General features: G+C 37.0%; 1 protein-coding gene and 2 long non-coding RNA genes across 3 annotated transcripts in view; 2 read left to right on the top strand and 1 right to left on the bottom strand.

The window, feature by feature from the left end:
• LOC139479744 (scavenger receptor class F member 1-like) overlaps positions 1–15,964 on the top strand; it is a 33,678-nt gene that overhangs the window by 2,621 nt on the left and 15,093 nt on the right. The window contains exons 2-3 of the mRNA XM_071262603.1: positions 10,617–10,748; positions 11,347–11,613. Of these exons, the coding sequence (XP_071118704.1) occupies positions 10,617–10,748; positions 11,347–11,613 (399 nt within the window). The remainder of the gene's footprint in view (positions 1–10,616; positions 10,749–11,346; positions 11,614–15,964) is intronic.
• On the bottom strand, positions 1,403–3,724 carry LOC139479752 (uncharacterized). Its single transcript, XR_011654360.1, has 3 exons — positions 3,521–3,724; positions 2,760–2,850; positions 1,403–2,075 (listed from the first exon to the last, which is right to left on the bottom strand). It is a non-coding gene; the product is annotated as an uncharacterized lncRNA (long non-coding RNA).
• On the top strand, positions 3,906–8,120 carry LOC139479751 (uncharacterized). The gene is made up of 3 exons (XR_011654359.1): positions 3,906–4,027; positions 4,325–4,408; positions 8,005–8,120. It is a non-coding gene; the product is annotated as an uncharacterized lncRNA (long non-coding RNA).

Here is a 15,964-nt window from a genome sequence, read left to right on the forward strand (position 1 = left end):
TTAGCCTGGGCATATCAGATAGCTGTAGTAACATTCTGTGTCATTTTAGTTGTAAATATCCCCTTAAAGTTGAGATCTATGGGCATGTACTTTTGGAGAAGACAATTTTTTCAATCTTTTTAGATGTTAAGCTGTTTAATGAACAAACATCAGTTCTAATACGTGTATGATGATATCCTTAAATTTCATGTTCAGACTTCCAGATTGTTCTGAGTGAAAGTATAAACTCATCGACTGTGTGCTCACTTGGGCCTTTGGTCCTAGTGAGATGATAATATGATTATTTGTAAAGGTACAAGTACTTGTTACGAGCATACCAGCTTCATTTAAGTTTGAAACACAATATGCCTCACTCTGAGGGTGACATGTACCAGATTTCATCACACTACAGAGAGCTGTTCCTCAGTTACTGTGAACATTTTTACTGAAAGACATTGAAAGCTAATCTGACCTTCAATATCAGTTGCGACTATTTCAAAAACAATTGTAAATTGCTTCATTCAGTATAACATTGACAAACATATGACAATGATATACAACTATATGAGTAAGAGTTATTTAGACTTCTGCAGGAAAAGGCACATTAGAGAACAAGAGTCATCAGAAAGATGACATAACCCCCCGGCAGATGTCTGTAAAGTAACCACTAGTAAATGTGCATTTCTGTATGTAATGAGTCAACAGTTTAAAGTTCTTTAAGAAGCATACATTGTATATCCACAAAAGATCCACCATGGTCGCATCCATATGAATGCCAAGTTTTGATCAAATACATTGAATGGTTTTCGAATTCTGCCCCAGAAACGAACCTCATCCCCAATTGAGTCTATGTCCAACTTCATTCCATAAAAATTTAAAAAAATAAAAATTAGAAAAATCCCAAAATATCAAAAGGCAACACTTCAGTATGTGCCTGATAGCTTTGCCAAGTTTCGATCAAATACACTGAATGGTTTTTGAATTCTGCCCCGGAAACGAACCCCATCCCCAATTGAGTCTATGTCCAACGTCATTCCATAAAAAAAAAATTATTTTTTTTTTTAGAAAAATCCCAAAATACCAAAAGGCACCACTTCAGTATGTGCCTGATAGATTTGCCAAGTTTCGATCAAATACACTGAATGGTTTGGGAATCCTTCCCCTGGAAAAGGAAATGATTACGGATGGACAGACAGACTGGCTGATCGCTATATCACCCCGTATTATATGCCGGGGGGGCGGGGGGGGTAAAAAGTAAGTGTATGACCTGTTGCCAACTTCTATCCCTGCCCTAAGGAAGAGTTTGGCCATTAACAATTTTTTTGTCTGGCTATGACATTGACCTTTGACATAGCAGATCAATGTGTTATTCCAAAGATGTCCAAGCAATGCATGGTTTCATCCGATAACTGTGGCTATCAAACTGAGGCAAAATATTGGAAAATCCCCATTTACACACCTGGCTAAAGAAACATAAACAACAAACAAATTATCAATTTCTTTTATTTATATGCCTATATCACACACTGAACATTGTTCACATGATGGTTCCTGATGCAGTATGCAATTTCCTCCTATTCTTCAATACTCATAACAGAGTGGGATAACTGTTCGCTTGAAAGCATAAGCAGACCATGCTCACCAGTTCAGAGTTACTTGCCCTCAAATATCCTTTCCCTTCTATATTGCCATGGAAAAACAGGAACCAGGATGAGGGGAGGCCAGATTGGCTCTATCCCTGTTGCATTGTGTTAGTAGAATTGTGAACATTCTATTTGGTGTTTGGGTCCACATTTATAGACAAGTAGTCGCAAACATCATTCCTTTCAAGTGATTACCACATGGCCAAAGACAATAATTTCTTCAACGTCCTTGAAGGGTCCCACTCCGACATGGCATTGGTTGGTCTTCTCACATTAGCCAGACCAGCCTTTGTGAGTGTGTCCCAGTGTCAATTGGGATATAACTTCTTGGTAGGCCCCCATTGAAATAACAGGATTCTCCTCATCACTGTCTGCCTATCACTTCTGATATCTGGAAGGGTCCTTCCAGACTGTCAACCAGTCATCCGGGTATCTCAAGCTGGACTTCAGTTTCTGCAAAATTATGTATAAAGATTGTAGCAATAGAAAAGAATTGTTGCAACATGTACTTACAGATAAAAGGCAGCAAATTCACTTAATTTATCATCTTTGAGTTTTGTTATATACCAAACATTTGAGATATATATTGTTCCATGCTGATGAGTTGAAACAATCATTAACTGACATCTCTTAAAAATGCTTCCCATACAAGCCAAAGTAATAGATGAGGTAGCAAGTGGGCTCATTGATCGCTCGTAATCGTACCCAATAACGTGGGATGTTGTCCATAACAGTCATCATCGGTGCGTCTGGATCGAGCTCATAACATTAATCACTGGTTTGCCTAGTTGGGATTTGAGATTTGATTATTTATAATCCTTGTCATTTAGCTGAACTATTGTTGGATGTGGTGTTAAATGAGTGAAATGGGAAGAGAGCCCGAAGTGATGCAGGTCTTACATGTTTACCACTTTGATGAAACCCACAAGCAAGTGTATGATGCTACCCTCGATTCAAACCCACGACCATTGGTTTCTGTCAAGCCCAAGAGATGCAACTATGCACAGCAAGTTGTGGTGCCTTTGATAATTAGGCCATCCATGCCAACAGGTGATAAAGAACAAGCAAACTGAAAAAATATTTGCAGAATAGCTACATGAACATGATGAACCAAACAGAATAATTTCAAATATTTACCACTCACTGCTACTCTTCTCTTGTTCCTCATTGCTTCCCTTTTTCCATTGATGCTGTGCAGATGACTGACTCATTCATTCATCCAGACATTCTGCAAAAATAAGTAGCATTCACATTACAGAATTATCCAAACTGTACATGCTGTACATTGAATTCAATTGAAAAGGCCCCAGTTGAGTTTCCAACTTAGAACTGTCCTTATTAAAATATTTCATCCCAAACATTCAGAGATAAAACATAATCCCATATTTAACAACTGTCAAACAATTATTGGGTCATTCAACATACACTTTACATAGGGAATCACTTGTTGGAAAAAAGATCCTCGCCAAGGTCAGAGTCATTCAATGAAATATTGAATTATTTAGTTATGAAGCTTATACAAAACAAGGACAAAACAGTGTAATTATAAAAATATGTTAAGCGTAAAAAAAAGTAAAGTCTTTGGTGGCCATTATTGTAAATTATAGTCTGTATTAGCATCCCACAAAAGTTTAGAGTTAATAATCGTTCCTAGATCTTTGTACATTTCTTCATTATCTATAAAAAGCGGATCTAATTTGGATCATCTTGTTTTGACCACAAATCCATTACGCCCCTTATGCAAATCCTTGTCGTCATAACAAACAGTTGACCATAATACTAAAAAAAGGACCCTTGGCGTTTACGGTAAAGTATGTAGAGCAGGAAAATATCAAAATCAATCCGTTCCATAAGATCTCTGCACGGAAATCATAAGGTCACGAAGCCCTGCTACGTACCTGGCATCCGCATTTGCTGCCAATCGCCTTTCCAAATACTGTTGACTTCCGCGTTGTGGATGGCTCAGAGGAACTTCGGCCGGCATTTCCGTGGTGGAGGTGAATGAGAACAATGTATCGATACACGAGGTAAGCTTATCGTAATCAAGCATGACAGTGTATATCGATACACGAGGTTTGTTTACGTCCATGTTCTAAAATGGCGCCCTGGACCGCAGGGGAATATGGGTAAATTGGCTTGTTCCGGGTTAACACAAAGCTGGCCCCCCGTCTCTAATATCAAAATATTGTTTGGCGCAAGTTGGCGATGCGCATAGGGAGCCCGGAACCAGTTTAACACGACATAAGCTGGTTCCCGGCTCTCTATGCGCGTCGTCAACTTGCGCCAAGTTATATTAAAGACGAGGCCCAGCTTATACACTGAAAACGATCGGTCATTTCGTCAAAATTGGCCAAATATTGAGATTGCAGCTGAGGTAATGCTGGCAGCTGAAGTGACACATTAAGGTAAGGAATATGTGAATATTACAATGATCACGTATTAAAGTAATTTACCACATGTAAGCCTGTCACATGTGACACATTAACTTTCATAGCCAACATGTAAGTAAATGTATCAGGATATAATTATATTTTTATATAACAAGTAGCCTGTCTATCATATGTTAGTATTTGCTTATGTATATAATGAAGAAATATGTTTACTTTAACTGGATAATTTGTATGCTAATGTGACTCACTGTCTTATTTCATATACTCCCTTTACTCTGTGAGATGATTAATAGCCTCAACATATTTTTCCAGATGTGAAGAATCAAGAACAGCTTTAATGACAGGGAAGTTTTGCATCAGAGATCATCGTGATGTGGAAGATAAGACATTTTAAGGGTATGAACATTTTCACTTGAACTAGCTGAACAATAACCATGATGACAACTTTATCATGGGGGAATTTTGGGTGGTGGGGTAGCCTAGTGGTTGAAGCGTTCACTCTTCGTGCTGAAGACCCATGCAGGTTTGATTCCTGCCACATAGCTGCGATATTGCTGAGTGTGGCGTTAAACATCAAACAAAGCTAACAGCCGCATACATACTCACATGGGGATTCCAGGTTGAAGTTAGTCCCCATCAACATGATCAACCTATGCTAGTTGTAAGAGATAACTTGATGGATCGGCTGATCAGGCTCGCTGACTTGGTTGATCCATGTCATTGTATCCCAATTGTGTGGATGGATGCTCATGATGTCAATCAATGGATAGTCTGGTCCAGACTTGATTATTTACAGACCACCGTCATTTAGCTGGAATATGGCTGAGTGCAGAGTTAAACAACAAACACCAACATGATTCTACAACCTGCTCTTGTGGATACCATTTTGAGGATCCTACACATAACTTCTTTTCGGGTCTTAACTATTGCAATATGTTCTACTACATGTGTTTTAAACATATATTTTTTTCATTGGCTTATCTAAATGATGCTCAAATACAAAATAATTAATAATATAATACTAATTCTATACTATTGCAAACTATCAGTTGAGCAATAATGTAATCATCTGATTATAATTAGATAATGAAGGAGAAGTCCATATTGATTAAATTTATTCTGAGATAAATGCACGTATTGATTGATTTATTTCAATGTTTTCCTGTACATAATTTTCAACAATTCCATATAAAGCTTTCTTATATCCATGCTGTATAATAATAATACCTATTATTTCTAATAATAGCATAATTTTGGACACACAAATAAGTAATGAATGGTATTTTTATAACAGGTGCCACACATGCGGGATAGGTCATTTCACATGAATCATTTTTATGTGAATTTAAATCACTAATATCCATGCTGTATAATAATAATACCTATTATTTCTAATAATAGCATAATTTGTCACACACATATAAGTAATGAATGGTATTTTTATAACAGGTGCCACACATGCGGGATAGGTCATTTCACATGAATCATTTTTATGTGAATTTAAATCACTACAAGCTGATTTGAGTCCTGAAAGGATATGCCTTCGATTCTGTGAAAATGGAAATGCTTAAACATCTCCCAATATTAACCATGCTATTACAGAATCTGTTCACTTGTTTGTGTATGTAAAATATTTTTGAACCATTACATCCATCTAATGATTGTTTGTATGTGTGATGTGCCAGTAGAGGTATATATGTACAAGCATGTGCATACGCGTATAAAAAATATGTATGTTTGGCTAGGTACCAGTATAGGAATTAGTTGTTTTGTGCGACTTGTATATTAGCATCATCATAGTTTCAACAGACAGTTTATGTATATCAAATGTTAAATGTCTTTGAAGGGAGAATTGCATATCAAAACTGACATTATTTTATTACTTATGAGTAGAACTTTTTAAGTATCTGGCAAGATACATTTCCTTGGTCCACAGAAACATGTTACTAGTAAACTGTAAACTGACTTGTCAGTGTGGTTGGAAACTAACTAAGCTGTCACTACTCAATTAAGTAATTAACAGATAATTGCAAGTGATAATACCCACCTGACACTAATTGCCCTGTTAATCCCTAATCCACCATGAGTTGACATTGAGTTCATCTTGCTAATGAGCTGTTGTGAGCGTAACAAGATGATAAACATCAAAGGTGGGGCAGGCTTTGATCAAGTGTTCTGTAGAAGAGATTATGTCATTTGTTTAATGTTTATTTAGGATTAGCTACATCCCTTGATCCTACCAAGACCATACTTGAGATTATCAGACAGTTTTTCTGGATACAACCTGATGTCTCAACTGTATTGGATTCTGCCTTGTAGCAAACTATGTGTGTGACAAGGACTTTGACCACTCTGTGCAGATGCATAACAATGCACTTGGGGTATGATTCAATTGGGGTATGATTCAATTATGTCACACAAGTCAAAGATGGGTTCCACTGTATTTAGAAACAGACGATAGATGCAATACTGTGTAACTTTATAACAATCAAACGAGTATTCAAATAGGAATACACATATTTTTACAATGACCCTTGAAAAGTTCCAAAACCAAATAGAACTACTTAAATAATGATTACACTTGACCAATATATTTGGCAGTTTTTCCCGTTATTGTTAATCTTAATTAAAGATAGGATAAATGATAAAAATATGATAATGATTTTACTCATGACTAATCATGGGCAGATACAGCTTTTTTTACAGCTACAGTATTTATTGTCTTTGGTGGTAATTTATACAGAAATAAAGATTTATTTTCGAAATAAAAAGGGGGGTGCGCACCACAGCACCCCCCCTCTGTATCCGCCCATGCTATTGCCAGCAAGGTCCCTAAAATGTAATATACATAGTTTTTAGTCGATTGTTCAGGTGGTTCTTTTCAGTTGATTTTTTTGCATCAGTGTCTATTTTGGCCTACCAATTAATGGTAGATATTAATTATCAATAATAAGTGAGATAATTATTTTCAATGTGGCTCCCATTGCAACTGAAGCAAGGAACGATTCAAATTAAGCCTGATTCAGCTGCTACATTTATATGTTCTTGCTTCTCTAATCAGTAATTCAATCAGTTGTATAGTGACTTGATATTTGGTGAAAATATCTGTTGTATGAAATCCTAATGTTACTTACTTTTGTATTTGAGATGATATTTGTATTTGGTAGCCTAGTGGGTAATGCGTTCTCCGAAGCACTGGGTTCTGTTCCCCACATGGGTACTGTGTGAAAAGCCCATTTCTGGTGTCCCCGCAGATATATTGCTGGAATATTGCTAAAAGCTGTGTGAAACTATACTAACTTGCACACTCATTATATAATATTTTGAGATCACTTACATGACTTGTGTGATTGAAAGTTTTGATAATTATGAATACCGTATTCGACAGAATAAGCGCCCAAAATTTTGTGCTTTATGCTGGCAGCCTGAAATGTTAATGTACGACAAATATATTTTTCCAGAATGAAATTCCCCATAATTAAGGGTGCATATCACACACGAATGTGTATTATATGCAAATAAATAAGCGTTGTATACATTGATCAATTGGAAAGGGTGCTAATTGGGATTGTTAACTAGCCAATATATTAGCAAATATTCCCGTGGGCGCTTATTAGAGCAAGGCACTTATTACATCAAATACGGTAGTTCTGTTTTTATGTATAAGAACCTATTTTATGCAATTTGCATTGCCTTGTTTACCCTTCCTTATGTTTTGATGTAATGCAAACATTTGAGAAAAATTCAGGGGAGCCTGCCTTATGGCACTACAGGAATTGTTTTCAGAAGATCAATTACAATTTTGTATTTTCTGTAAAATTTACTGTTTGCTATGGCTTTTTTACATTGGTTAACATGGTTTGGTTAACAGTTGCTTGATAAACTGTCATTACCTTACTCATTGAGAAACCAACTTTTTACCCTTTGTCAATATATGTGTGTTTCTTATATTTTTAATAACAAGATTTTAAAGATGTTATAAATTGTTTCAGGCACCTGGATTTCACAATGACACCAGATCAGACAAGTCATACAAAGGACTCTCAGGGTGATGAATAATCCTCCCCAGAACAACTAGCAGGTTCACCTCAGAAAGTGATGATTCTGAATGAATAATGTCACATCAGTGTGATTCTGTAGGTTGTTTTATTACGACATTAATCAAGTCTAAAGGAATTAATACCACAGCAGTGAGACTATGTTTATGTGGTGTACACTGACGCTGACTATACAAATCTGAATGACTTTTGTGGTTTACTGCACAAACATAATTGACTTTAGATATTCTTCTCCCTTGAAATTCTTCTGAGATTTGACGGATTTGTTTATTTAGAAAATGGCATTGAAGCATCTGTTTCTGTTTTTGAATGTTCTTGCAAACACCTTTGGTTACTGAACCAATGAAATGTCATAAAATCAATAAATATGATTTGTTATCTTAACAACTTTTTTTGTTTTGCTTCTTTAAAGAAATATGATATTGATCATTCATAACATAGGTGCTAACATATATCAAAAATACTAATGCCCTGAATGTTTTCCTACAATTAATACAGCTCACTGAATGAAGTTTTTAGTTCCATGTCAGTAGAAAAATTACATTGATATTTTTATGTACCGGTACTTTATTAGGTGTTTTCTGTGGATGCACCCATTTGGGTTAATGATATTCTGTTTCAAAATTCAATGAAACTCGTCTGTCAAGATGTAACAAGTACTGATACAGTTCCAAAATAATCTTTTAATCTCACCAGGAACAAATGCCCAAGTGAGCACATAGCCAATGACTTTCATTTGTTTTGTCAGAGTGAATATGGTGTTATGTCACTTTATGAGCAAAATTCCAACAATATAATGATGGGTGACACCAAGCAATGTACCGATGTGGTGAATCGAGCGCTTCAACCACGAGAAGCTAGAACAAACTGGGAATATGAAGATGAAATGTAAGGATACCATCATACCAGGACTGAATGCTTTTCATTTAATACGCTGAACATCTAAAATGAAATATATATGAATTTGAAAAATGTTTTCACCAAAAGTACCTGCCCATAGATCTCAACTTTAAGGGGATATTTACAACCAAAATAACACAGAATATTACTACAGCTATCTACTATGCCCAGGCTAACATTATTTACTAGGAGAAAGACATCTCGAAAAATTGCATCCGGATACCTGCCGGATACCTGCCAGATACCTTCAGCAATGTTCAATTTTCATGGTTAGTTTCCAATATATTTTTAGGTGTTTCACACTTAATTGAACAAAATGCACCCCCCAAATTGTGACATGTTTTGGGAAACTCAGAATGAGGTATCCGGTGCCGGATCCCTGGACACCCAGATTGAGGTATCCGGTGAGGTATCCGATGCCGGATACCCGGATTCCAGGTGACATACTTTCAGGTGAGGTGTCCATGCCGGATACCACAGATCTGGTATCCGGCAAGGTTTCTGCCACCGGATACCCGGACGCGTTTTGGGTAAGTGTCCGGTGGTATCCGGCAGGTATCCGGATACCGGAAACTGCATTTTTTTTGCTGTGTCAGTTTTGGGCTCTAACAGATGACCTTCACCTTCAAAGTCTACTGCTCTTTGTCTGCCACATGGAACCTGCGTTAATAACAATGATGTGTACCAACAATCGACTACCATCTGTTGATTATTTATATGATATTTGAAATATGTTCTAAAACACTTATGCGTTTTTTTTTATTGCAGACTATATGTTAGTTTTTAAAGTTGTGTTAGATTCATTGGCATTAAATTAAAGAAGAGATAATTTTGCGCTTGTTCAACAGCTAGAATTGCCCTCCACTGATCACGCGTGTTTATTGTGGCTTGGATCTTTCACATTTCAATTTGAACTTAGTTATTGAATATTCCTCGACACATTATTCCACTTATGGACCTGATTTATTATCCGATATGGACGATCCTCACGATCGTGGTTAGCAGAGGAGAGACATAGAGAATTGTTCCGCAAGGGGATTCCCCATGAAAAGTAGTTACGGTCATAAACGTGTCAACGTCACTTAAATTTTGTTGAAAACTGAACGGTTCATGTCAGCAGCAAATACACCAATAACATCACCGGAATTCCCTTAACTTCAAAATAAGGATATATTCAGACATCTTTTTCAAACTGGAATTATATTTGGTACATAATGTAGTTAGAGGTAGTGTTCAGGATATATGATTATTGCGATATTTTAATGTTTGACCTCCATTTGACCACGCATTTCCGCCATACTGCAAATGAAACATTTTTGTTCACATTGTAACCATCTCTTCAGAAACCATCAGACCAATGAAGCTGAAACTTCAAAAACATTTTCCTCCCCCAAATCATGCCAACCCGTTTGTTCAAGAGATCAAATCAGCCGTAGACATCCTCCTTTTAAATCGTTAGAGTTTAGTGTAGGTTTTAGTCCTCATTATCTATGGAGAAATGCTTGAATATTAGTGCTGACAGTAAAGTTTTTCAAATGTGTGTCTTTGTGGACATTTTAGTTTTTTCACTACATTCTCATGTGAGCTTTAGTGCCGTTTCCATAAGAAGAAACGTCCTACAATTATAGTTCACAGTATCGTTCCAGGGTGTTCACCGGGTAACTTTGGGTGGAAATGTAAGTTCCAGTGTGCGTGTCGGCGAGGGCCATGTGACAAGAACACCGGCTGGTGCGAGTCCGGGTGTCAGGAGGGGAAATATGGTGTCGGCTGTCAGCTCGGTAAGTAGAGGAAGGAGTTTGTTGCTACTGTCATCAGTGATAAGCCGTATTCTACTGTCTACTGTGATCAGTCGTATTCTGCTGTCTACTGTGATCAATTGTGTTCTAATGTCTACAGTGATTAATTGTATTCTACTGTCAAAAGCGATCAGTCGTATTCTACTGTCTACAGTGATCAGTCGTATTCTACTGTCTACAGTGATCAGTCGTATTCTTCTGTCTACAGTGATCAGTTTTATTCTACTGTCTACAGAGATCAGTCGTATTCTACAGTCTACAGTGATCAGTCGTATTCTACTATCTACAGTGATCAGTTGTATTCTACTGTCTACAGTGATCAGTCGTATTCTACTGTCTACAGTAATCAGTTGTATTCTACTGTTTACAGTTGTCAGTCATATTCTAATGTCTACTGTACCGTAATATTCTACTTTTTTCAGTAATGATGAGAGATATTGATCTAGAGTACTACATGTGTAATATTAAATATCTACACTAGTGAATAACATTCTTCTTTCTAAATTAATGAGTAACAACACTATGATGCTTTTTGATAATTTCTTTGCAGTTTTAAAGACATTCATACATATTTTTTCAGTGAACGAGTGCTTGTACGACAGCCAAGGTGTGAACTACACTGGGACACTGGATGTCGGCAATGAAGGAAAGAAGTGCATCAGCTGGTCACATCCTTTTGTGCAAGGGGAAGGATATACACTCGACAAGTTTCCCCCTGGTGACAATCCCAAGAACTACTGTCGTAATCCTAAAAACAACTACGGAAAATATGGAGTCAAGCCATGGTGTTTCTTCTCCACTCGTCTGAAGAAGAATTTCGTGACATGTGGGCAGCTCAAGCGATGTTGTAAGTGCATATATTTAATTTGAAAATTGATTTCCAGTATGGTAGAAAAGATATTCAGGGCATGTCACAAGGCGTTTGTGGGGTGCTGGGTCCAGGGCATTTCATTGGAAAAGTATTGGGAAAGTAATAGATACTAGTTCAAGGGCAGGCCACGCTTTACTGGGTCAAGAGCAGGTCACGCTTTACTGGGTCAAGGGCAGGTCACACTTTACTGGGTCAAGGTCAGGTCACGCTTTACTAGGTCAAGGGCATGTCACGCTTTACTGGGTCAAGGGCATGTCACACTTTACTGGGTCAAGGGCATGTCACACTTTATTGGGTCAAGGGCAAGCCATAAGATACTAGATCAAGGGCATGTCACGCTTTACTGGGTCAAGGGCAGGTCACGCGTTACTGGGTCAAGGGCAGGTCACTCATTACTGGGCCAAGAGAATGTCATAAGATATTAGGGCAAGGGCAGGTCACTCATTACTGTGTCAAGGGCAGGTCACACATTACTGTGTCAAGGGCATGTCATAAGATATTAGGGCAAGGGCAGGTCACACATTACTGTGACAAGGGCAGGTCACTCATTACTGTGTCAAGGGCAGGTCACACATTACTGTGTCAAGGGCAGGTCACACATTACTGTGTCTTGTCAGGACAGGTCACACATTACTGTGTCAATGGCAGGTCACACATTACTGTGTCAAGGGCAGGTCACACATTACTGTGTCAAGGGCATGTCATAAGATATTAGGGCAAGGGCAGGTCACACATTACTGTGTCAAGGGCAGGTCACACATACCACATACAGGCAGGGCAGGCATATGAGGTTTTAAATCCAGGGCATATCATGCGGTAAAAAAACCCATAAACCTTCGACAATACACATTGCAATACTGTCTATAAGAGTCTGTATATTATGTATATTGAGCAAATATTTCTTTGGGTTCTATAAATAACAAGGGAAAAGCCAGTGTATTGTACTATTAAAAATGTTAAATAATGAAGGGCAGTAAGGTGTAAGTACATGTATGGCGTTGCTGTAATAATATGATGAATGAGGAGGTTGCAGGATGAACAAACAACCTTCTATGACAAACGTGCGTCGGTGTTCCGGTATAAAGTCTCCCCCGTACAAATTCTCCTCCCGGAGATTTTATACCGGTACATAAATAAAATGTGATCAATTGTGTTCTAATGAATAAAATAAAATCTCCCCCGGGCGGATATGTTTCGCCCCCCCCCCCCCTTCAGTATAAAGTCTCCCCCCTGATTATTCGGTTTGTTGCAATGTCTTTAAGTACTATATTCTTTAAATAGTTATCTTTAATGTAAGGAGGGTTACTTTAAAAAATAGATTATGAAATATGGTCATAATGAATTGATATTTCAGCATATTTTATTTGGTAACTGTACCTTCCATCCTAAAATAATTATAAGACATAATCATACCAAACAAATTTGAATGAAATGACTTAATGTAACAAATACATGTACGGTTACTGTTGTAACAGAATTCAGAAATCTTATTAATCCTCGCAAACATTCGGTTTTAACACTAACTACGTAAAAACTGTCAATATATCCACGCGCGCCTCCAGCTCAGACTGTCCGTTATACTCTGATTTTAGATCTAAAATATATTCCTTAATACAGGCTACGATATGAAAATGGTATCAGTGTAATATCAGCGGCTAGAATATCATGGTGCAAGCAGGTTTCTGTTAAACATACAACATCATAACTATCTAATTCAGCACTGATAAAATCTACTTTGTCTTTAAGACTGCGTACGTTTAGATATATAATCTTTAAAATCTGGACAATGCAAAGGTCCTGGATTCGGATGGATATCACCGCAGCAGAAAAGAAAAAGTAAAACTAAAAATGATAATCGGAAATTATATAAGCAAAGTAACCCAAAATATAGAGAAATGTGTATCATCTTCCCGAAATGATTAGCATGTAGAATAGATTCAAAAACACTCACTATCAGCCTGTGTTGAACAACATCAACCAGCATCGACAAAGCAAAGTGATCATGTAATTGTTACAATCGGGCTGGCGGTGAATCTGAGAAGGGATTCATACGTCATATACAACTTAAAAAAATATGATTATGAAAAACGAAAGGAAAAGTGCCCCCCCACCTCCCCACCCCCACCCTCCCACACACGAAAAGAAAAAAACCCCGCAAAATCAATAAAAATAAAAATCAACAAATAAAAACAAACAACCACACACACACACACAAGTAACTAAATGTATATTTAGATAAATATATAACCCAGAAAAAATAAAGGAGAGAAAAAAATAAATAAAAAATACATAAACAAATAAACATTAAAACCTAGAGGAATATGAAAATGTGTAATGCTAAAGCACGAAGACACGATAAACTGTAGCAACATTACAATGTTCCCCGTTATGCATGCTTTACCTGGGTTACATACGGGTGATCTAAGTTAGAAATAAATGACTGATATAAATTCTTTAAACACGGTAATATCGAATATGCTTGGATTATCTTTTTTTCCAAATGTGCTCCATTCAAGAAAAGTTATATAGAATTATATATTTACTCTCCCCCATGTATTTTGCTCTTTTATGTAAAAGCTTTTTCACCTTACACATTTTAATTACAGATTCCTTTGTTTTGATTTTAATGCAAACCAGTCTTTTGAAATGCTATACAAAAACTATGCCTAAAAGTTGACAGAGTTTGTTGTTTCTAACACAGTTTTTGTTGTCTGTATACATTTTTTTAATATACCAGTTTGAGTCTACATGTGAACACAATCGATGGTTGAAATGTAAGTCTAAGAACAAAACATGAACTAATTCTCAAGAACTCTGATGTATAAAGTTACCTTCATCTTTGATTGACTGATGTATTTTCAATCTTTATTCAGCACTGAAGAGGCCACAGGCCTATAGTACGAAGCATTAAGTTTATAAATAATCAGCATTGATTTTGACTCCATTGACTGTCATAAAGTATTCATAAAGTATCAGGGGTCATTTAAACTTGCAAAATGATTGACGTACCCCTTTATAGAGGGAGGATTGGGCTGTTTTCCCACCCGATTGACTGATATTACAACATTCACATGGTTTAGAATGGTACAATGAATGGTAAAGCATGCAAATTACACTAATACGTGATATTTCATAAGAAAACATCATATCTCCGTTAAAACATAAAACCAATATTTATGAGTCTACATATGAATATAAGACTTTATCACTGTATCCAATTCCAAAATTTTAGATATAAACTTTCGGACAGTTCAGTTCAAAATTCTTCAACCTTTAATACATCACAGGATTTGTAGCTAGACGACGGGAATCTACAGTCTTGACTGTGTTTTCTTTGATGAGAATGTTTCTCACCGACCTTAGTGTGTAGGGGTGTGATATCCTGGGCAGGAAATGACAGTGTTTTGACATTAATTAACGTGTTAACCTTTACTAATTCATGTTAGTAACACAGGATGTTTTCTCGAAGTGGACAATCGCGAATGCCATAGGGCTGACACGACACGTGTTAATAACTGTCCTGGGGCGGTCGGGTAGCTTACATGTTAAAGCAGTCTAACTAAGAAGCCAGCTCCAAAGCCTTCTTTGGTGTAGCACATAAACTAAAACTCGTCACCACCCCTTTCGACCGTTTCAGCAGCAACCTTAATGACCTACTAAAGTAAATACCTAAACCAAGCCTAAACCAAACATAAATCAACCCAATTTCCCAATGAATAGGCCTAAACATTTTTCAATGGAATACCAATGGCCTCGCCGGCCATGGTTCTGAACTTAAAGCTAAATTCAAAATAGATAAAGGTCCCCATGTAGCATGTATACAAGAAACCAAATTCTCACATAAAACTAAATTCAACCTACCAAATTATAACGCAGTAAGAACCGACAGGTCAAAAACCATCCTAGGCAGAGCAGGAGGAGGTCTAATCATCTACGTTAGAGAGGATATTAACTACGAGGAAGTTAAAGTAAACACTCCTAATCTAGAAGCTAATGGAATCCAAGTCACCATCAATAACCAAAAAATAAAAATCATTAACATCTATCACTCAACACTAAAACCAATTAAAGATACAGACCTAGACATCCTTTACCAATTAGGAAATAAATCAACAATCTTCCTAGGAGACTTCAATGCCCATCATCCTACCTGGGGTATTGCAGATAAACTAGACAACCATGGACAACTAATATCAGAGTGGATCGAAAAAAATGACCTAATACTATTAAACAATAACCAACCAACTAGATACGACAAAATTCACCACACCATGTTGGCTATCGACTTAACAATATGTACGCCAGACTTAGCACAAAGTCTGATGTG

This window comes from Haliotis cracherodii, unplaced genomic scaffold, assembly GCF_022045235.1.
Source record: "Haliotis cracherodii isolate W230 unplaced genomic scaffold, xgHalCrac1.p SCAF_4, whole genome shotgun sequence".
In the NCBI taxonomy this organism is placed as follows: domain Eukaryota; kingdom Metazoa; phylum Mollusca; class Gastropoda; order Lepetellida; family Haliotidae; genus Haliotis; species Haliotis cracherodii.